The sequence below is a fragment of the Coregonus clupeaformis genome, chromosome 28 (assembly GCF_020615455.1).
Source record: "Coregonus clupeaformis isolate EN_2021a chromosome 28, ASM2061545v1, whole genome shotgun sequence".
Classification (NCBI taxonomy): Eukaryota; Metazoa; Chordata; class Actinopteri; order Salmoniformes; family Salmonidae; genus Coregonus; species Coregonus clupeaformis.
Window position 1 is genome coordinate 9862090 of NC_059219.1, and position 22330 is coordinate 9884419.

Consider the following 22330-nt stretch of genomic DNA (forward strand, 5'->3'; position numbering starts at 1 on the left):
CAAACTGAGATTAGGAGCACTCCATTTAAGAGTGTGCTCCTAATCTCAGCTCATTACCTGTATAAAAGACACCTGGGAGACAGAAATCTTTCTGATTGAGAGGGGGTCAAATACTTATTTCCCTAATTAAAATGCAAATCAATTTCTAACATTTTTGACATGCGTTTTTCTGGATTTTTTTGTTGTTATTCTGTCTCTCACTGTTCAAATAAACCTACCATTAAAATTATAGACTGATCATGTCTTTGTCAGTGGGCAAACGTACAAAATCAGCAGGGGATCAAATACTTTTTTCCCTCACTGTAGCACCTCGGAAGCAGGAGGGAATAAACAGGAAATCCAAAACATTTAGGAAAACCTGGGAATTTGGGGAAGTTAAGCCACATTTTGCAACCCTAACTGGAAGTAAATCTATTTGTGACAGATCTTGTCTGTGCTGGTGTAGAACTCTCTGGAGGAACAGAGGTGAGCGGCCAGGTCTCTGGGAATGTTGAAGGGGGCAGCACTGCTCACCGCCAGAAGGTTGGCGCAGGTGGGCAGGTAGACGTGCTGGACATGGTCCACCTCTGACCGACACACCGGGCACACCTGAAAGGAAGAGATCAAAAGAGATTTGATTAGAATATAATATGCTAATTTAACATAAAAACACTGTAATTAATATATGTGACTTGTGGGGAATCAAACATACTATTGTTCAAATACAGTCCTGTAGATGGGGCTGAACTAGTCCATATAATCCTGGATTAACGGTGTCCACAGAGTAGCTGACAGTACTGCCCTACAGGCATTTAACCTACGACCTACAGGTTACTGAAGGTTCAGGACAGCCAATAAACAATGGGAAAAGGGTAACTATAGATTCTGCAAACATTCCTCCCGTCTACCACACCCCTCCTCACCAAATAGTTCACTTCATTTGCTTAAAAGGGAATAACAGTACCAGCTCATTTCATTAACTCCCAACCACCCTGAGTTCAAAGTTCATTCAGCACAGTAAATCACTTGAACATGGCGTTATTGTGTAACATGGTCTAATGGTAGTGCTGCCACCCCTGGACCACATTAAACCCATGGAGGCAGCGGTTCAAACCCAGACTGAGTAACTTTCCATTCTATGTCCCTCTCCTCTATCTCCCCATTTCAATCACTTCTTCACTGTATCTATCAAATAAAGACCACAAAATACCTAAACAATTATATACTGTACATATATATACGTTTTTTTTTAACCGTGGCGTCAGGGTTACCTCTAGCTGGACGGCACAGTTGTGGCAGCACACCATGTGTCCACAGGGGCAAAAGGCAGCATCCATCTCCTCTTCACAGCACAGGATACACAGCAGAGCATCCTGGAGCTGCTGCAGCTTCTCCTCCAGGACCCTGCTCCTCTGGCACCCCTCACAGCCTTCCTCCCCCACCCCAGGGGACCGCGACGGGCTCCTCTTGCCCTCCCCGCCGGACACACAGTCCCCTCCAATGCCGGCGTTGTAGAGCACCCGGCGGCAGTGGTCGTAGACCTCCTTGGAGGTGCGTCGGATGTCGAATACGTACTTCTTGCCCAGGTTGATGCTCTCGTTGAGGAAGAGAGACGCCAGGTGACCCTTGAAATCACGGCTGTACTGCATCATCACGTCGCTCGTCACCGTGTCACACCTGGAGGATCAGTAAGATCACGGTTAGTCTACGTGACCAAAAACACGAATCAACGTTAGAACGTTTTATTACATTGTGTAAAACTGGAATGAATCCACGTGTATACAAAAATGTAACTTAGCAGTAACTCCTCATGGAAATTGTCAGAGAAAATGTACAACATAAATTGTGCTGCATATTATATAATTTCTTACTGTGCATTGGCTCACAGCAGAGATGTGTTAACGAGAGGAAAATGTTGCTCTGTGTGTGAGCATGTTGTTGGTATGTAAACCATGCTACACGGTTGGTGGTCGCTGACCTGTAGAAGGCATGCTGTTGGTATGTAAACCATGCTACAGGGTTGATGGTCGCTGACCTGTAGAAGGCATGCTGTTGGTATGTAAACCATGCTACACGGTTGATGGTCGCTGACCTGTAGAAGGCATGTTGTTGGTATGTAAACCATGCTACACGGTTGATGGTCGCTGACCTGTAGAAGGCATGTTGTTGGTATGTAAACCATGCTACACGGTTGATGGTCGCTGACCTGTAGAATGCATGCTGTTGGTATGTAAACCATGCTACACGGTTGATGGTCGCTGACCTGTAGAAGGCATGTTGTTGGTATGTAAACCATGCTACAGGGTTGATGGTCGCTGACCTGTAGAAGGCATGTTGTTGGTATGTAAACCATGCTACAGGGTTGGTGGTCGCTGACCCGTAGAAGGCATGTTGTTGGTATGTAAACCATGCTACAGGGTTGGTGGTCGCTGACCTGTAGAAGGCATGTTGTTGGTATGTAAACCATGCTACACGGTTGGTGGTCGCTGACCTGTAGAAGGCATGTTGTTGGTATGTAAACCATGCTACAGGGTTGATGGTCGCTGACCTGTAGAAGGCATGTTGTTGGTATGTAAACCATGCTACACGGTTGATGGTTGCTGACCTGTAGAAGGCATGTTGTTGGTATGTAAACCATGCTACACGGTTGATGGTCGCTGACCTGTAGAAGGCATGTTGTTGGTATGTAAACCATGCTACACGGTTGATGGTCGCTGACCTGTAGAATGCATGCTGTTGGTATGTAAACCATGCTACACGGTTGATGGTCGCTGACCTGTAGAAGGCATGCTGTTGTTATGTAAACCATGCTACAGGGTTGATGGTCGCTGACCTGTAGAAGGCATGTTGTTGGTATGTAAACCATGCTACAGGGTTGGTGGTCGCTGACCTGTAGAATGCATGTTGTTGGTATGTAAACCATGCTACAGGGTTGGTGGTCGCTGACCCGTAGAAGGCATGTTGTTGGTATGTAAACCATGCTACAGGGTTGGTGGTCGCTGACCTGTAGAAGGCATGTTGTTGGTATGTAAACCATGCTACACGGTTGGTGGTCGCTGACCTGTAGAAGGCATGTTGTTGGTATGTAAACCATGCTACAGGGTTTGATGGTCGCTGACCTGTAGAAGGCATGTTGTTGGTATGTAAACCATGCTACACGGTTGATGGTTGCTGACCTGTAGAAGGCATGTTGTTGGTATGTAAACCATGCTACACGGTTGATGGTCGCTGACCTGTAGAAGGCATGTTGTTGGTATGTAAACCATGCTACACGGTTGATGGTCGCTGACCTGTAGAATGCATGCTGTTGGTATGTAAACCATGCTACACGGTTGATGGTCGCTGACCTGTAGAAGGCATGCTGTTGTTATGTAAACCATGCTACAGGGTTGATGGTCGCTGACCTGTAGAAGGCATGTTGTTGGTATGTAAACCATGCTACAGGGTTGGTGGTCGCTGACCTGTAGAATGCATGTTGTTGGTATGTAAACCATGCTACACGGTTGGTGGTCGCTGACCTGTAGAAGGCATGTTGTTGGTATGTAAACCATGCTACAGGGTTGGTGGTCGCTGACCTGTAGAAGGCATGTTGTTGGTATGTAAACCATGCTACACGGTTGGTGGTCGCTGACCTGTAGAAGGCATGTTGTTGGTATGTAAACCATGCTACAGGGTTGATGGTCGCTGACCTGTAGAAGGCATGCTGTTGGTATGTAAACCATGCTACACGGTTGATGGTCGCTGACCTGTAGAAGGCATGTTGTTGGTATGTAAACCATGCTACACGGTTGATGGTCGCTGACCTGTAGAAGGCATGTTGTTGGTATGTAAACCATGCTACACGGTTGATGGTCGCTGACCTGTAGAATGCATGCTGTTGGTATGTAAACCATGCTACACGGGTTGATGGTCGCTGACCTGTAGAAGGCATGCTGTTGGTATGTAAACCATGCTACAGGGTTGATGGTCGCTGACCTGTAGAAGGCATGTTGTTGGTATGTAAACCATGCTACAGGGTTGGTGGTCGCTGACCCGTAGAAGGCATGTTGTTGGTATGTAAACCATGCTACAGGGTTGGTGGTCGCTGACCCGTAGAAGGCATGTTGTTGGTATGTAAACCATGCTACACGGTTGGTGGTCGCTGACCTGTAGAAGGCATGTTGTTGGTATGTAAACCATGCTACAGGGTTGATGGTCGCTGACCTGTAGAAGGCATGTTGTTGGTATGTAAACCATGCTACACGGTTGATGGTTGCTGACCTGTAGAAGGCATGTTGTTGGTATGTAAACCATGCTACAGGGTTGATGGTCGCTGACCTGTAGAAGGCATGTTGTTGGTATGTAAACCATGCTACACGGTTGATGGTCGCTGACCTGTAGAAGGCATGTTGTTGGTATGTAAACCATGCTACAGGGTTGGTGGTCGCTGACCTGTAGAAGGCATGTTGTTGGTATGTAAACCATGCTACACGGTTGGTGGTCGCTGACCTGTAGAAGGCAAGTTGTTGGTATGTAAACCATGCTACACGGTTGGTGGTCGCTGACCTGTAGAAGGCATGTTGTTGGTATGTAAACCATGCTACACGGTTGGTGGTCGCTGACCTGTGGAAGGCATGTTGTTGGTATGTAAACCATGCTACATGGTTGGTGGTCGCTGACCTGTAGAAGGCATGTTGTTGGTATGTAAACCATGCTACACGGTTGGTGGTCGCTGACCTGTAGAAGGCATGTTGTTGGTATGTAAACCATGCTACACGGTTGATGGTCGCTGACCTGTAGAATGCATGCTGTTGGTATGTAAACCATGCTACACGGTTGATGGTCGCTGACCTGTAGAAGGCATGCTGTTGTTATGTAAACCATGCTACAGGGTTGATGGTCGCTGACCTGTAGAAGGCATGTTGTTGGTATGTAAACCATGCTACAAGGTTGGTGGTCGCTGACCTGTAGAATGCATGTTGTTGGTATGTAAACCATGCTACACGGTTGGTGGTCGCTGACCTGTAGAAGGCATGTTGTTGGTATGTAAACCATGCTACACGGTTGGTGGTCGCTGACCTGTAGAAGGCATGTTGTTGGTATGTAAACCATGCTACAGGGTTGATGGTCGCTGACCTGTAGAAGGCATGTTGTTGGTATGTAAACCATGCTACACGGTTGGTGGTCGCTGACCTGTAGAAGGCATGTTGTTGGTATGTAAACCATGCTACACGGTTGGTGGTCGCTGACCTGTAGAAGGCATGTTGTTGGTATGTAAACCATGCTACACGGTTGGTGGTCGCTGACCTGTAGAAGGCATGTTGTTGTTATGTAAACCATGCTACACGGTTGATGGTCGCTGACCTGTAGAAGGCATGTTGTTGGTATGTAAACCATGCTACAGGGTTGGTGGTCGCTGACCTGTAGAAGGCATGTTGTTGGTATGTAAACCATGCTACAGGGTTGGTGGATGCTGACCTGTAGAAGGCATGTTGTTGGTATGTAAACCATGCTACACGGTTGGTGGTCGCTGACCTGTGGAAGGCATGTTGTTGGTATGTAAACCATGCTACAGGGTTGGTGGATGCTGACCTGTAGAAGGCATGTTGTTGGTATGTAAACCATGCTACAGGGTTGATGGTCGCTGACCTATAGAAGGCATGTTGTTGGTATGTAAACCATGCTACAGGGTTGATGGTCGCTGACCTGTAGAAGGCATGTTGTTGGTATGTAAACCATGCTACACGGTTGGTGGTCGCTGACCTGTAGAAGGCATGTTGTTGGTATGTAAACCATGCTACACGGTTGATGGTCGCTGACCTGTAGAAGGCATGTTGTTGGTATGTAAACCATGCTACAGGGTTGGTGGATGCTGACGTGTAGAAGGCATGTTGTTGGTATGTAAACCATGCTACAGGGTTGATGGTCGCTGACCTATAGAAGGCATGTTGTTGGTATGTAAACTATGCTACACGGTTGATGGTCGCTGACCTGTAGAAGGCATGTTGTTGGTATGTAAACCATGCTACAGGGTTGATGGTCGCTGACCTGTAGAAGGCATGTTGTTGGTATGTAAACCATGCTACAGGGTTGGTGGTCGCTGACCTGTAGAAGGCATGTTGTTGTTATGTAAACCATGCTACACGGTTGATGGTCGCTGACCTGTAGAAGGCATGTTGTTGGTATGTAAACCATGCTACACGGTTGGTGGTCGCTGACCTGTAGAAGGCATGTTGTTGGTATGTAAACCATGCTACAGGGTTGATGGTCGCTGACCTGTAGAAGGCATGCTGTTGGTATGTAAACCATGCTACACGGTTGATGGTCGCTGACCTGTAGAAGGCATGTTGTTGGTATGTAAACCATGCTACACGGTTGATGGTCGCTGACCTGTAGAAGGCATGTTGTTGGTATGTAAACCATGCTACACGGTTGATGGTCGCTGACCTGTAGAATGCATGCTGTTGGTATGTAAACCATGCTACACGGTTGATGGTCGCTGACCTGTAGAAGGCATGCTGTTGGTATGTAAACCATGCTACAGGGTTGATGGTCGCTGACCTGTAGAAGGCATGTTGTTGGTATGTAAACCATGCTACAGGGTTGGTGGTCGCTGACCCGTAGAAGGCATGTTGTTGGTATGTAAACCATGCTACACGGTTGGTGGTCGCTGACCTGTAGAAGGCATGTTGTTGGTATGTAAACCATGCTACACGGTTGATGGTCGCTGACCTGTAGAAGGCATGTTGTTGGTATGTAAACCATGCTACAGGGTTGGTGGATGCTGACCTGTAGAAGGCATGTTGTTGGTATGTAAACCATGCTACAGGGTTGATGGTCGCTGACCTATAGAAGGCATGTTGTTGGTATGTAAACCATGCTACACGGTTGATGGTCGCTGACCTGTAGAAGGCATGTTGTTGGTATGTAAACCATGCTACAGGGTTGATGGTCGCTGACCTGTAGAAGGCATGTTGTTGGTATGTAAACCATGCTACAGGGTTGGTGGTCGCTGACCTGTAGAAGGCATGTTGTTGTTATGTAAACCATGCTACACGGTTGATGGTCGCTGACCTGTAGAAGGCATGTTGTTGGTATGTAAACCATGCTACACGGTTGGTGGTCGCTGACCTGTAGATGGCATGTTGTTGGTATGTAAACCATGCTACAGGGTTGATGGTCGCTGACCTGTAGAAGGCATGCTGTTGGTATGTAAACCATGCTACACGGTTGATGGTCGCTGACCTGTAGAAGGCATGTTGTTGGTATGTAAACCATGCTACACGGTTGATGGTCGCTGACCTGTAGAAGGCATGTTGTTGGTATGTAAACCATGCTACACGGTTGATGGTCGCTGACCTGTAGAATGCATGCTGTTGGTATGTAAACCATGCTACACGGTTGATGGTCGCTGACCTGTAGAAGGCATGCTGTTGGTATGTAAACCATGCTACAGGGTTGATGGTCGCTGACCTGTAGAAGGCATGTTGTTGGTATGTAAACCATGCTACAGGGTTGGTGGTCGCTGACCCGTAGAAGGCATGTTGTTGGTATGTAAACCATGCTACAGGGTTGGTGGTCGCTGACCTGTAGAAGGCATGTTGTTGGTATGTAAACCATGCTACACGGTTGGTGGTCGCTGACCTGTAGAAGGCATGTTGTTGGTATGTAAACCATGCTACAGGGTTGATGGTCGCTGACCTGTAGAAGGCATGTTGTTGGTATGTAAACCATGCTACACGGTTGATGGTTGCTGACCTGTAGAAGGCATGTTGTTGGTATGTAAACCATGCTACAGGGTTGATGGTCGCTGACCTGTAGAAGGCATGTTGTTGGTATGTAAACCATGCTACACGGTTGATGGTCGCTGACCTGTAGAAGGCATGTTGTTGGTATGTAAACCATGCTACAGGGTTGGTGGTCGCTGACCTGTAGAAGGCATGTTGTTGGTATGTAAACCATGCTACACGGTTGGTGGTCGCTGACCTGTAGAAGGCATGTTGTTGGTATGTAAACCATGCTACACGGTTGGTGGTCGCTGACCTGTAGAAGGCATGTTGTTGGTATGTAAACCATGCTACACGGTTGGTGGTCGCTGACCTGTGGAAGGCATGTTGTTGGTATGTAAACCATGCTACATGGTTGGTGGTCGCTGACCTGTAGAAGGCATGTTGTTGGTATGTAAACCATGCTACACGGTTGGTGGTCGCTGACCTGTAGAAGGCATGTTGTTGGTATGTAAACCATGCTACACGGTTGGTGGTCGCTGACCTGTAGAAGGCATGTTGTTGGTATGTAAACCATGCTACACGGTTGATGGTCGCTGACCTGTAGAAGGCATGTTGTTGGTATGTAAACCATGCTACAGGGTTGATGGTCGCTGACCTGTAGAAGGCATGTTGTTGGTATGTAAACCATGCTACAGGGTTGGTGGTCGCTGACCTGTAGAAGGCATGTTGTTGGTATGTAAACCATGCTACAGGGTTGATGGTCGCTGACCTGTAGAAGGCATGTTGTTGGTATGTAAACCATGCTACAGGGTTGATGGTCGCTGACCTGTAGAAGGCATGTTGTTGTTATGTAAACCATGCTACACGGTTGATGGTCGCTGACCTGTAGAAGGCATGTTGTTGGTATGTAAACCATGCTACAGGGTTGGTGGTCGCTGACCTGTAGAAGGCATGCTGTTGGTATGTAAACCATGCTACACGGTTGATGCTCGCTGACCTGTAGAAGGCATGTTGTTGGTATGTAAACCATGCTACACGGTTGATGGTCGCTGACCTGTAGAAGGCATGTTGTTGGTATGTAAACCATGCTACACGGTTGATGGTCGCTGACCTGTAGAATGCATGCTGTTGGTATGTAAACCATGCTACACGGTTGATGGTCGCTGACCTGTAGAAGGCATGCTGTTGGTATGTAAACCATGCTACAGGGTTGATGGTCGCTGACCTGTAGAAGGCATGTTGTTGGTATGTAAACCATGCTACAGGGTTGGTGGTCGCTGACCCGTAGAAGGCATGTTGTTGGTATGTAAACCATGCTACACGGTTGGTGGTCGCTGACCTGTAGAAGGCATGTTGTTGGTATGTAAACCATGCTACACGGTTGATGGTCGCTGACCTGTAGAAGGCATGTTGTTGGTATGTAAACCATGCTACAGGGTTGGTGGATGCTGACCTGTAGAAGGCATGTTGTTGGTATGTAAACCATGCTACAGGGTTGATGGTCGCTGACCTATAGAAGGCATGTTGTTGGTATGTAAACCATGCTACACGGTTGATGGTCGCTGACCTGTAGAAGGCATGTTGTTGGTATGTAAACCATGCTACACGGTTGATGGTCGCTGACCTGTAGAAGGCATGTTGTTGGTATGTAAACCATGCTACAGGGTTGGTGGTCGCTGACCTGTAGAAGGCATGTTGTTGTTATGTAAACCATGCTACACGGTTGATGGTCGCTGACCTGTAGAAGGCATGTTGTTGGTATGTAAACCATGCTACACGGTTGGTGGTCGCTGACCTGTAGAAGGCATGTTGTTGGTATGTAAACCATGCTACAGGGTTGATGGTCGCTGACCTGTAGAAGGCATGCTGTTGGTATGTAAACCATGCTACACGGTTGATGGTCGCTGACCTGTAGAAGGCATGTTGTTGGTATGTAAACCATGCTACACGGTTGATGGTCGCTGACCTGTAGAAGGCATGTTGTTGGTATGTAAACCATGCTACACGGTTGATGGTCGCTGACCTGTAGAATGCATGCTGTTGGTATGTAAACCATGCTACACGGTTGATGGTCGCTGACCTGTAGAAGGCATGCTGTTGGTATGTAAACCATGCTACAGGGTTGATGGTCGCTGACCTGTAGAAGGCATGTTGTTGGTATGTAAACCATGCTACAGGGTTGGTGGTCGCTGACCCGTAGAAGGCATGTTGTTGGTATGTAAACCATGCTACAGGGTTGGTGGTCGCTGACCTGTAGAAGGCATGTTGTTGGTATGTAAACCATGCTACACGGTTGGTGGTCGCTGACCTGTAGAAGGCATGTTGTTGGTATGTAAACCATGCTACAGGGTTGATGGTCGCTGACCTGTAGAAGGCATGTTGTTGGTATGTAAACCATGCTACACGGTTGATGGTTGCTGACCTGTAGAAGGCATGTTGTTGGTATGTAAACCATGCTACAGGGTTGATGGTCGCTGACCTGTAGAAGGCATGTTGTTGGTATGTAAACCATGCTACACGGTTGATGGTCGCTGACCTGTAGAAGGCATGTTGTTGGTATGTAAACCATGCTACAGGGTTGGTGGTCGCTGACCTGTAGAAGGCATGTTGTTGGTATGTAAACCATGCTACACGGTTGGTGGTCGCTGACCTGTAGAAGGCATGTTGTTGGTATGTAAACCATGCTACACGGTTGGTGGTCGCTGACCTGTAGAAGGCATGTTGTTGGTATGTAAACCATGCTACACGGTTGGTGGTCGCTGACCTGTGGAAGGCATGTTGTTGGTATGTAAACCATGCTACATGGTTGGTGGTCGCTGACCTGTAGAAGGCATGTTGTTGGTATGTAAACCATGCTACACGGTTGGTGGTCGCTGACCTGTAGAAGGCATGTTGTTGGTATGTAAACCATGCTACACGGTTGGTGGTCGCTGACCTGTAGAAGGCATGTTGTTGGTATGTAAACCATGCTACACGGTTGATGGTCGCTGACCTGTAGAAGGCATGTTGTTGGTATGTAAACCATGCTACAGGGTTGATGGTCGCTGACCTGTAGAAGGCATGTTGTTGGTATGTAAACCATGCTACAGGGTTGGTGGTCGCTGACCTGTAGAAGGCATGTTGTTGGTATGTAAACCATGCTACAGGGTTGATGGTCGCTGACCTGTAGAAGGCATGTTGTTGGTATGTAAACCATGCTACAGGGTTGATGGTCGCTGACCTGTAGAAGGCATGTTGTTGTTATGTAAACCATGCTACACGGTTGATGGTCGCTGACCTGTAGAAGGCATGTTGTTGGTATGTAAACCATGCTACAGGGTTGGTGGTCGCTGACCTGTAGAAGGCATGTTGTTGGTATGTAAACCATGCTACACGGTTGGTGGTCGCTGACCTGTAGAAGGCATGTTGTTGGTATGTAAACCATGCTACACGGTTGATGGTCGCTGACCTGTAGAATGCATGCTGTTGGTATGTAAACCATGCTACACGGTTGATGGTCGCTGACCTGTAGAACGCATGCTGTTGTTATGTAAACCATGCTACAGGGTTGATGGTCGCTGACCTGTAGAAGGCATGTTGTTGGTATGTAAACCATGCTACAGGGTTGGTGGTCGCTGACCTGTAGAATGCATGTTGTTGGTATGTAAACCATGCTACACGGTTGGTGGTCGCTGACCTGTAGAAGGCATGTTGTTGGTATGTAAACCATGCTACACGGTTGGTGGTCGCTGACCTGTAGAAGGCATGTTGTTGGTATGTAAACCATGCTACAGGGTTGATGGTCGCTGACCTGTAGAAGGCATGTTGTTGGTATGTAAACCATGCTACACGGTTGGTGGTCGCTGACCTGTAGAAGGCATGTTGTTGGTATGTAAACCATGCTACACGGTTGGTGGTTTCTGACCTGTAGAAGGCATGTTGTTGGTATGTAAACCATGCTACACGGTTGGTGGTCGCTGACCTGTAGAAGGCATGTTGTTGTTATGTAAACCATGCTACACGGTTGATGGTCGCTGACCTGTAGAAGGCATGTTGTTGGTATGTAAACCATGCTACAGGGTTGGTGGTCGCTGACCTGTAGAAGGCATGTTGTTGGTATGTAAACCATGCTACAGGGTTGGTGGATGCTGACCTGTAGAAGGCATGTTGTTGGTATGTAAACCATGCTACACGGTTGGTGGATGCTGACCTGTAGAAGGCATGTTGTTGGTATGTAAACCATGCTACAGGGTTGATGGTCGCTGACCTATAGAAGGCATGTTGTTGGTATGTAAACCATGCTACAGGGTTGATGGTCGCTGACCTGTAGAAGGCATGTTGTTGGTATGTAAACCATGCTACACGGTTGGTGGTCGCTGACCTGTAGAAGGCATGTTGTTGGTATGTAAACCATGCTACACGGTTGATGGTCGCTGACCTGTAGAAGGCATGTTGTTGGTATGTAAACCATGCTACAGGGTTGGTGGATGCTGACCTGTAGAAGGCATGTTGTTGGTATGTAAACCATGCTACAGGGTTGATGGTCGCTGACCTATAGAAGGCATGTTGTTGGTATGTAAACCATGCTACACGGTTGATGGTCGCTGACCTGTAGAAGGCATGTTGTTGGTATGTAAACCATGCTACAGGGTTGATGGTCGCTGACCTGTAGAAGGCATGTTGTTGGTATGTAAACCATGCTACAGGGTTGGTGGTCGCTGACCTGTAGAAGGCATGTTGTTGTTATGTAAACCATGCTACACGGTTGATGGTCGCTGACCTGTAGAAGGCATGTTGTTGGTATGTAAACCATGCTACAGGGTTGGTGGTCGCTGACCTGTAGAAGGCATGTTGTTGGTATGTAAACCATGCTACAGGGTTGGTGGATGCTGACCTGTAGAAGGCATGTTGTTGGTATGTAAACCATGCTACAGGGTTGATGGTCGCTGACCTATAGAAGGCATGTTGTTGGTACAGTGGGGAAAAAAAGTATTTAGTCAGCCACCAATTGTGCAAGTTCTCCCACTTAAAAAGATGAGAGAGGCCTGTAATTTTCATCATAGGTACACGTCAACTATGACAGACAAATATAGATTTTTTTTCTCCAGAAAATCACATTGTAGGATTTTTAATGAATTTATTTGCAAATTATGGTGGAAAATAAGTATTTGGTCACCTACAAACAAGCAAGATTTCTGGCTCTCACAGACCTGTAACTTCTTCTTTAAGAGGCTCCTCTGTCCTCCACTCGTTACCTGTATTAATGGCACCTGTTTGAACTTGTTATCAGTATAAAAGACACCTGTCCACAACCTCAAACAGTCACACTCCAAACTCCACTATGGCCAAGACCAAAGAGCTGTCAAAGGACACCAGAAACAAAATTGTAGACCTGCACCAGGCTGGGAAGACTGAATCTGCAATAGGTAAGAAGCTTGGTTTGAAGAAATCAACTGTGGGAGCAATTATTAGGAAATGGAAGACATACAAGACCACTGAGAATCTCCCTCGATCTGGGGCTCCACGCAAGATCTCACCCCGTGGGGTCAAAATGATCACAAGAACGGTGAGCAAAAATCCCAGAACCACACGGGGGGACCTAGTGAATGACCTGCAGAGAGCTGGGACCAAAGTAACAAAGCCTACCATCAGTAACACACAACGCCGCCAGGGACTCAAATCCTGCAGTGCCAAACGTGTCCCCCTGCTTAAGCCAGTACATGTCCAGGCCCGTCTGAAGTTTGCTAGAGTGCATTCGGATGATCCAGAAGAGGATTGGGAGAATGTCATATGGTCAGATGAAACCAAAATAGAACTTGACGTGTTTGGAGGACAAAGAATGCTGAGTTGCATCCAAAGAACCCCATACCTACTGTGAAGCATGGGGGTGGAAACATCATGCTTTGGGGCTGTTTTTCTGCAAAGGGACCAGGACGACTGATCCGTGTAAAGGAAAGAATGAATGGGGCCATGTATCGTGAGATTTTGAGTGAAAACCTCCTTCCATCAGCAAAGGCATTGAATATGAAACGTGGCTGGGTCTTTCAGCATGACAATGATCCCAAACACACCGCCCGGGCAACGAAGGAGTGGCTTCGTAAGAAGCATTTCAAGGTCCTGGAGTGGCCTAGCCAGTCTCCAGATCTCAACCCCATAGAAAATCTTTGGAGGGAGTTGAAAGTCCGTGTTGCCCAGCGACAGCCCCAAAACATCACTGCTCTAGAGGAGATCTGCATGGAGGAATGGGCCAAAATACCAGCAACAGTGTGTGAAAACCTTGTGAAGACTTACAGAAAATGTTTGACCTGTGTCATTGCCAACAAAGGGTATATAACAAAGTATTGAGAAACTTTTGTTATTGACCAAATACTTATTTTCCACCATAATTTGCAAATAAATTCATAAAAAATCCTACAATGTGATTTTCTGGAAAAAAAAATCTCATTTTGTCTGTCATAGTTGATGTGTACCTATGATGAAAATTACAGGCCTCTCTCATCTTTTTAAGTGGGAGAACTTGCACAATTGGTGGCTGACTAAATACTTTTTTCCCCCACTGTATGTAAACCATGCTACAGGGTTGATGGTCGCTGACCTGTAGAAGGCATGTTGTTGGTATGTAAACCATGCTACACGGTTGGTGGTCGCTGACCTGTAGAAGGCATGTTGTTGTTATGTAAACCATGCTACACGGTTGGTGGTCGCTGACCTGTAGAAGGCATGTTGTTGGTATGTAAACCATGCTACAGGGTTGATGGTCGCTGACCTGTAGAAGGCATGTTGTTGGTATGTAAACCATGCTACACGGTTGGTGGTCGCTGACCTGTAGAAGGCATGTTGTTGTTATGTAAACCATGCTACACGGTTGGTGGTCGCTGACCTGTAGAAGGCATGTTGTTGGTATGTAAACCATGCTACAGGGTTGATGGTCGCTGACCTGTAGAAGGCATGTTGTTGGTATGTAAACCATGCTACAGGGTTGGTGGTCGCTGACCTGTAGAAGGCATGTTGTTGGTATGTAAACCATGCTACACGGTTGGTGGTCGCTGACCTGTAGAAGGCATGTTGTTGGTATGTAAACCATGCTACAGGGTTGGTGGTCGCTGACCTGTAGAAGGCATGTTGTTGGTATGTAAACCATGCTACACGGTTGGTGGTCGCTGACCTTTGGAAGGCATGTTGTTGGTATGTAAACCATGCTACACGGTTGGTGGTCGCTGACCTGTAGAAGGCATGTTGTTGGTATGTAAACCATGCTACAGGGTTGGTGGATGCTGACCTGTAGAAGGCATGTTGTTGGTATGTAAACCATGCTACAGGGTTGGTGGTCGCTGACCTGTAGAAGGCATGTTGTTGGTATGTAAACCATGCTACAGGGTTGGTGGTCGCTGACCTGTAGAAGGCATGTTGTTGGTATGTAAACCATGCTACACGGTTGGTGGATGCTGACCTGTAGAAGGCATGGGTCTCTGTGATGGCCCGGTACAAGCCGCTGGCAGCTCTGGTGCTTGTCATCTTAAACAGCAGGACAACACCGTCACCACTGTCCCTAGTGATGGTCACGTACACATTCTTCCCTGACTGGGTGGCCATCTGGATGATAGGGTAAATGATCCTAGAACAGAAGCGAGAAAGAGTCATTGTATGCTCTACATTCAGTGCATTCGGAAAGTATTCAAACCCCTTCACTTTTTCCACATTGTGTTACGTTACAGCCTTATTCTAAAATTGATTAAATAAATAAAAATGTCCTCAATCTACACACAATACCCCATAATGACAAAACGAAAACAGGTTTAGAAATGTGTGCAAATTTATTACAAATAAAAAAACAGAAATACCTTATTTATGTAAGTATTCAGACCCTTCGCTATGAGACTAAAAATGTAGCTCGGGTGCATCCTGTTTCCATTGATCATCCTTGAGATGTTTATACAACTTGATTGATTGGACATGATTTGGAAAGGCACACCTGTCTATATAAGGTCCCACAGTTGACAGTGCATGTCAGAGCAAAAACCAAGCCATGAGGTTGAAGGAATTGTCCGTAGAGCTCTGAGACAGGATTGTGTCGAGGCAAAGATCTGGGGAAGGGTACCAAAACATTTCTGCAGCATTGAAGGTCCTCAAGAACACAGTGGCCTCCATCTTAAATGGAAGAAGTTTGAAACCACCAAGACTCTTCCTAGAGCTGGCAGCCTGGCCAAACTGAGCAAACGGGGGAGAAGGGTTTTGGTCAGGGAGGTGACCAAGAACCCGATGGTCACTCTGACAGAGCTCCAGAGTTCCTCTGTGGAGATGGGAGAACCTTCCAGAAGGACAACCATCTCTGCAGTACTCCACCAATCAGGCCTTTATGGTAGAGTGGCAAGACAGAAGCCACTCAGTAAAAGGCACGACAGCTCACTTGGAGTTTGCAAAAAGGTACCTAAAGGACTCTCAGACCATGAGGAACAAGATTCTCTGGTCTGATGAAACCAAGATTGAACTCTTTGGCCTGAATGCCAAACGTCACGTCTGGAGGAAACCTGGCACAATCCCTACGGTGAAGCATGGGGGTGGCAGCATCGTGCTGTGGGGATGTTTTTCAGCGGCAGGGACTGGGAGACTAGTCAGGATCGAGGGAAAGATGAACGGCGCAAAGTACAGAGATCCTTGATGAAAAACTGCTCCAGAGCGCTCAGGACCTCAGACTGGGGCGAAGGTTCACCTTCCAACAGGACAAAGACACTAAGCACACAGCTAAGACAACGTGGGAGTGGCTTCGGGACAAGTCTTTAAGGAATACCTGGGATAGGATAAAGTAATCCTTCTACCCCCCCCCCAAAAAAAAATTGTAAAGTGGTTATCCCACTGGCTATAGGGTGAATGCACCAATTTGTGAGTCGCTCTGGATAAGAGCGTCTGCTAAATGACGTAAATGTGCCCTTGAGCAAGGCACTTAACCCTAATTGCTCCTGTAAGTCGCTCTGGATAAGAGCGTCTGCTAAATGACTAAAATGTAATGTAAATGTAAGTCTCTGAATGTCCTTGAGTGGCACAGCCAGAGCCCGGACTTGAACCCGATCTAACATCTCTGGAGAGACCTGAAAATAGCTGTGCAACGACGCTCCCCATCCAACCTGTCAGAGCTTGAGAGGATCTGCAGAGAAGAATAGGAGAAACTCCCCAAATACAGGTGTGCCAAGCTTGTAGCGTCATACCCAAGAAGACTCAAGGCTGTAATCGTTGCCAAAGGTGCTTCAACAAAGTACTGAGTAAAGGGTCTGAATACTTATGTAAAATGTGATATTTCAGTTTTATTTTTTTATTTTTGCGCAAAAATGTCTAAAAACCTTTATTTGCTTTGTCGTTATGGGTTATTGTGTATAGATTAGTGAGGGGAAAAAACTATTTAATCAATTTTAGAATAAGGCCGTAAGGTAACACAATGTGGAAAAAAAGTGAAGGGGTCTGAATGCTTTCCGAATGCACTGTACTTCATATCTAATGTCTAACAGGAGAGCATTGCCTTGTCACGCTTTACTGTACCTGTAGATAGAACTACATAATCACGTATTAACGGTGTGTACACTGTAACAGGAGCGTGCTGCCTTGAGTCTGTATAACTGGTCAGTGTTGTATTTTCACCTTTGCTAGATCTGTATACAAAAAGACTAGTGTAAAAACTGCACACTAGAAAAGACAGGCAGCCGACCTTGACTTTAGTTTTTATTTTTTTCCCACAGTGCATCAACAAAATACATGTTTTACATACAGCTCTGTCAGGGTAGTTTAGTGAATATACCTGTTGATGGGGCTGAAGTCCTCCTGACAGATGGTCACCCCTTCAGGGCCGACCCCTATAGCCAGCCTCTGTCCTTCTGAGGCCCTGGCCCAGTGCCACTCCACCCCATAGTTCTCCAGGGAGGACACCAGCTGTAGGGCCCGGTACTCTGCTGACGACTGGCTCAGACCCTCCAGCTCACGGTGCTTCTTCTGGATGCTGCAGACGGATCAGGGCAGGACGGGACAGAAGAGTTAAATTTTTCTGCTTTTTGGTCTTGTTCTCTGTAGTTTTTGTAATGCTGTTCAATCACCCACCCATAGAATTAAAATGTTTTCTCCATTCTATTTAAAAATGTTACCACCAAATAATCCCTGCTGTTTTTTTGTCCCCGCACTGGATCTTGTGTATGTTTTTTTTTCTTTTTTTTTTTTCTACAAAATACTTTTACTAAAACTAAACTAAACACATGAGAACTGTATGTACTCTACTGCACAGTACTGAATGTACGTAGGTGCAGGGCAGGCTGAGTCAGCAGCCTTGTTTTTTTGGGGGGCAGAAGTCTTCTCCCAGGTCAAGGCAACAAACAGAAGACAGCTGTTCAGATGCCCTTCACAAAACAAAGGACATATTTGTATCATCTTGGATCTACAGCAGTTCTACAAGTCAGCACAGAGCAGTTCTTAGTAAGAAATGGAATGCAGGTGGAGTCTAGTTACTCATTGCTGTGCTGACCTGTTGATGGTTGCCAGGTTGGGCTCCCGTCTGAAGATCTGGCTGGAGCAGTACTTGGCTGTGTTCTGGTTGTAGTCTCCGTGCTCAGCCTGGGCTAGGACGGCACACAGTTCCTTGGCCTGCTCAGCCTCCATCTGCAGGCTGCCACTGTCCAGCTCATCCTTTATGTGCATGAAGAACATATGTCTGGAGGAGAGAAGGATGTGTTAAGGGTTATATGATGGACATGAGGGAGAATGAGAATACAACTTCACAAAACTGCACTGATAATGGGAAACTAAACTAGCCATTTTTGCCTCGTCAAAACAGGACATTGCACTGCCAAGAGGAATGAAGATAGTCCTCTTTGTAGGCCCTAAATCTAGGTTGAAGATACCCAGGTTAGGACAACATAATAACTAGTATCACTGGTCCCTTTGTTTAGAATTCTTCCTCATTCATGCAAAGAGTTATGGGATATTAGAATCCTCTTGTTATCTTCAACCTAGCCCTAAACGAGGAAGAACAAGAATACAACTTCATTGATAATGGGAAACTAGCCCTCTGTGCATCCTCAAAACAGGAAGTTGCACTGAAAAGAGGAACGAAGATGGTCCTCTTTATAAATGACAGTTCTCTCATGTCTGCTATGAGCGCTTGACCCTTCTGTCCACAGGGTCAGCTATCCCTCTTATTGCCCCAGTGAGGAATGTGGGAGGCAGAATTGCTGGTGTAGGCAGATCACGACCCCTGACAGTCCCATGCTACCAGGTGATAAACAGGAAGCCATTCCAAAACTACAAACTAAACAAACTCGGACTACAACAACTGATATTGATCACTTTTGTTGTTGTGTCGGTCTGTGATTCACTTCAAAGTATACTACTACAGTGTAACAGCAGTGTTAGTGGTGTGACAGCAGTGTTAGTGGTGTGACAGCAGTGTTAGTGGCGTGACAGCAGTGTTAGTGGCGTGACAGTAGTGTTAGTGGTGTGACAGCAGTGTTAGTGGTGTGACAGCAGTGTTAGTGGTGTGACAGCAGTGTTAGTGGTGTGACAGGTGTAACAGCAGTGTTAGTGGCGTTAGTGGTGTGACAGTAGTGTTAGTGGCGTGACAGTAGTGTTAGTGGCGTGACAGCAGTGTTAGTGGCGTAACAGCAGTGTTAGTGGTGTGACAGCAGTGTTAGTGGTGTGACAGCAGTGTTAGTGGTGTGACAGCAGTGTTAGTGGTGTGACAGCAGTGTTAGTGGTGTGACAGCAGTGTTAGTGGTGTGACAGCAGTGTTAGTGGTGTGACAGGTGTAACAGCAGTGTTAGTGGTGTAACAGGTGTAACAGCAGTGTTAGTGGTGTTAGTGGTGTAACAGCAGTGTTAGTGGTGTAACAGTAGTGTTAGTGGTGTGACAGCAGTGTTAGTGGTGTGACAGCAGTGTTAGTGGTGTGACAGCAGTGTTAGTGGCGTAACAGCAGTGTTAGTGGTGTGACAGTAGTGTTAGTGGTGTAACAGCAGTGTTAGTGGTGTGACAGCAGTGTTAGTGGTGTGACAGCAGTGTTAGTGGTGTGACAGGTGTAACAGCAGTGTTAGTGGCGTTAGTGGTGTGACAGTAGTGTTAGTGGCGTGACAGTAGTGTTAGTGGCGTAACAGCAGTGTTAGTGGCGTGACAGCAGTGTTAGTGGTGTGACAGCAGTGTTAGTGGTGTGACAGCAGTGTTAGTGGTGTGACAGCAGTGTTAGTGGTGTGACAGCAGTGTTAGTGGTGTGACAGCAGTGTTAGTGGTGTGACAGCAGTGTTAGTGGTGTGACAGGTGTAACAGCAGTGTTAGTGGTGTAACAGGTGTAACAGCAGTGTTAGTGGTGTTAGTGTTGTAACAGCAGTGTTAGTGGTGTAACAGCAGTGTTAGTGGTGTAACAGGTATAACAGCAGTGTTAGTGGTGTGACAGCAGTGTTAGTGGTGTGACAGCAGTGTTAGTGGTGTGACAGGTGTAACAGCAGTGTTAGTGGCGTTAGTGGCGTGACAGCAGTGTTAGTGGCGTGACAGCAGTGTTAGTGGTGTGACAGCAGTGTTAGTGGTGTGACAGCAGTGTTAGTGGTGTGACAGCAGTGTTAGTGGTGTGACAGCAGTGTTAGTGGTGTGACAGCAGTGTTAGTGGTGTGACAGCAGTGTTAGTGGTGTGACAGGTGTAACAGCAGTGTTAGTGGTGTAACAGGTGTAACAGCAGTGTTAGTGGTGTTAGTGTTGTAACAGCAGTGTTAGTGGTGTAACAGCAGTGTTAGTGGTGTAACAGGTATAACAGCAGTGTTAGTGGTGTGACAGCAGTGTTAGTGGTGTGACAGCAGTGTTAGTGGTGTGACAGGTGTAACAGCAGTGTTAGTGGCGTTAGTGGTGTGACCGTAGTGTTAGTGGTGTGACAGTAGTGTTAGTGGCGTAACAGCAGTGTTAGTGGTGTGACAGCAGTGTTAGTGGCGTAACAGCAGTGTTAGTGGTGTGACAGTAGTGTTAGTGGTGTGACAGCAGTGTTAGTGGTGTGACAGCAGTGTTAGTGGTGTGACAGTAGTGTTAGTGGCGTAATAGCAGTGTTAGTGGCGTGACAGCAGTGTTAGTGGCGTGACAGCAGTGTTAGTGGCGTGACAGCAGTGTTAGTGGCGTAACAGTAGTGTTAGTGGCGTAACAGCAGTGTTAGTGGTGTAACAGCAGTGTTAGTGGTGTAACAGCAGTGTTAGTGGTGTGACAGCAGTGTTAGTGGTGTGACAGCAGTGTTAGTGGCGTGACAGCAGTGTTAGTGGCGTGACAGTAGTGTTAGTGGTGTGACAGCAGTGTTAGTGGTGTGACAGCAGTGTTAGTGGTGTGACAGGTGTAACAGCAGTGTTAGTGGTGTAACAGGTGTAACAGCAGTGTTAGTGGTGTTAGTGGTGTAACAGCAGTGTTAGTGGTGTAACAGCAGTGTTAGTGGTGTAACAGCAGTGTTAGTGGTGTAACAGGTGTAACAGCAGTGTTAGTGGTGTGACAGTAGTGTTAGTGGTGTGACAGCAGTGTTAGTGGTGTGACAGCAGTGTTAGTGGTGTGACAGCAGTGTTAGTGGTGTGACAGGTGTAACAGCAGTGTTAGTGGCGTTAGTGGTGTGACAGTAGTGTTAGTGGTGTGACAGCAGTGTTAGTGGTGTGACAGGTGTAACAGCAGTGTTAGTGGCGTTAGTGGTGTGACAGTAGTGTTAGTGGTGTGACAGTAGTGTTAGTGGCGTAACAGCAGTGTTAGTGGTGTGACAGTAGTGTTAGTGGCGTAACAGCAGTGTTAGTGGCGTGACAGCAGTGTTAGTGGCGTGACAGCAGTGTTAGTGGTGTGACAGTAGTGTTAGTGGTGTGACAGCAGTGTTAGTGGTGTGACAGCAGTGTTAGTGGTGTGACAGCAGTGTTAGTGGTGTGACAGGTGTAACAGCAGTGTTAGTGGTGTAACAGGTGTAACAGCAGTGTTAGTGGTGTGACAGGTGTAACAGCAGTGTTAGTTAACATCAGATATCCACTGGTCTCTCGTCACAGCCATAACATTAGATATCCACTGGTCTCTCATCACAGCCATAACATTAACATCAGATATCCACTGGTCTCTCGCCACAGCCATAACATTAACATCCAGTAGCTGATTTGGTTCTGGGTGCTGAGATTAGGCTACATATCCACATACCTGCTGCAATGCATCTACAGTAGGTAGCCTACAGTGGGTTGATGAATCTACAGTGGGTATATTAATCTACAGTAGGTAGCCTACAGTGGGTATATGAATCTACAGTGGGTATATGAATCTACAGTGGGTAGCCTACAGTGGGTATATTAATCTACAGTGGGTACATTAATCTACAGTGGGTATATTAATCTACAGTGGGTAGCCTACAGTGGGTATGTTAATCTACAGTGGGTACATTAATCTACAGTGGGTATATTAATCTACAGTGGGTAGCCTACAGTGGGTACATTAATCTACAGTGGGTATATGAATCTACAGTGGGTATATGAATCTGCAGTAGGTAGCCTACAGTGGGTATATGAATCTACAGTGGGTATATGAATCTACAGTGGGTATATGAATCTACAGTAGGTAGCCTAGAGTGGGTATATGAATCTACAGCGGGTATATTAATCTACAGTGGGTATATGAATCTGCAGGAGGTAGCCTACAGTGGGTACATGAAT

General features: G+C 46.7%; 1 protein-coding gene across 1 annotated transcript in view; it reads right to left on the reverse strand.

The window, feature by feature from the left end:
- Nucleotides 1-259: 259 nt before the first annotated feature.
- Nucleotides 260-22330, reverse strand: part of LOC121542366 (E3 ubiquitin-protein ligase MYLIP-A-like) — a 32771-nt gene continuing 10700 nt past the window's right edge. The window contains exons 3-7 of the mRNA XM_041851769.2: nucleotides 18169-18354; nucleotides 17455-17652; nucleotides 15118-15282; nucleotides 1251-1656; nucleotides 260-588 (exon numbers count right to left, since the gene is read on the reverse strand). Coding sequence (XP_041707703.1) covers nucleotides 412-588; nucleotides 1251-1656; nucleotides 15118-15282; nucleotides 17455-17652; nucleotides 18169-18354 — 1132 coding nt within the window. The 3' untranslated portion in view covers nucleotides 260-411. The remainder of the gene's footprint in view (nucleotides 589-1250; nucleotides 1657-15117; nucleotides 15283-17454; nucleotides 17653-18168; nucleotides 18355-22330) is intronic.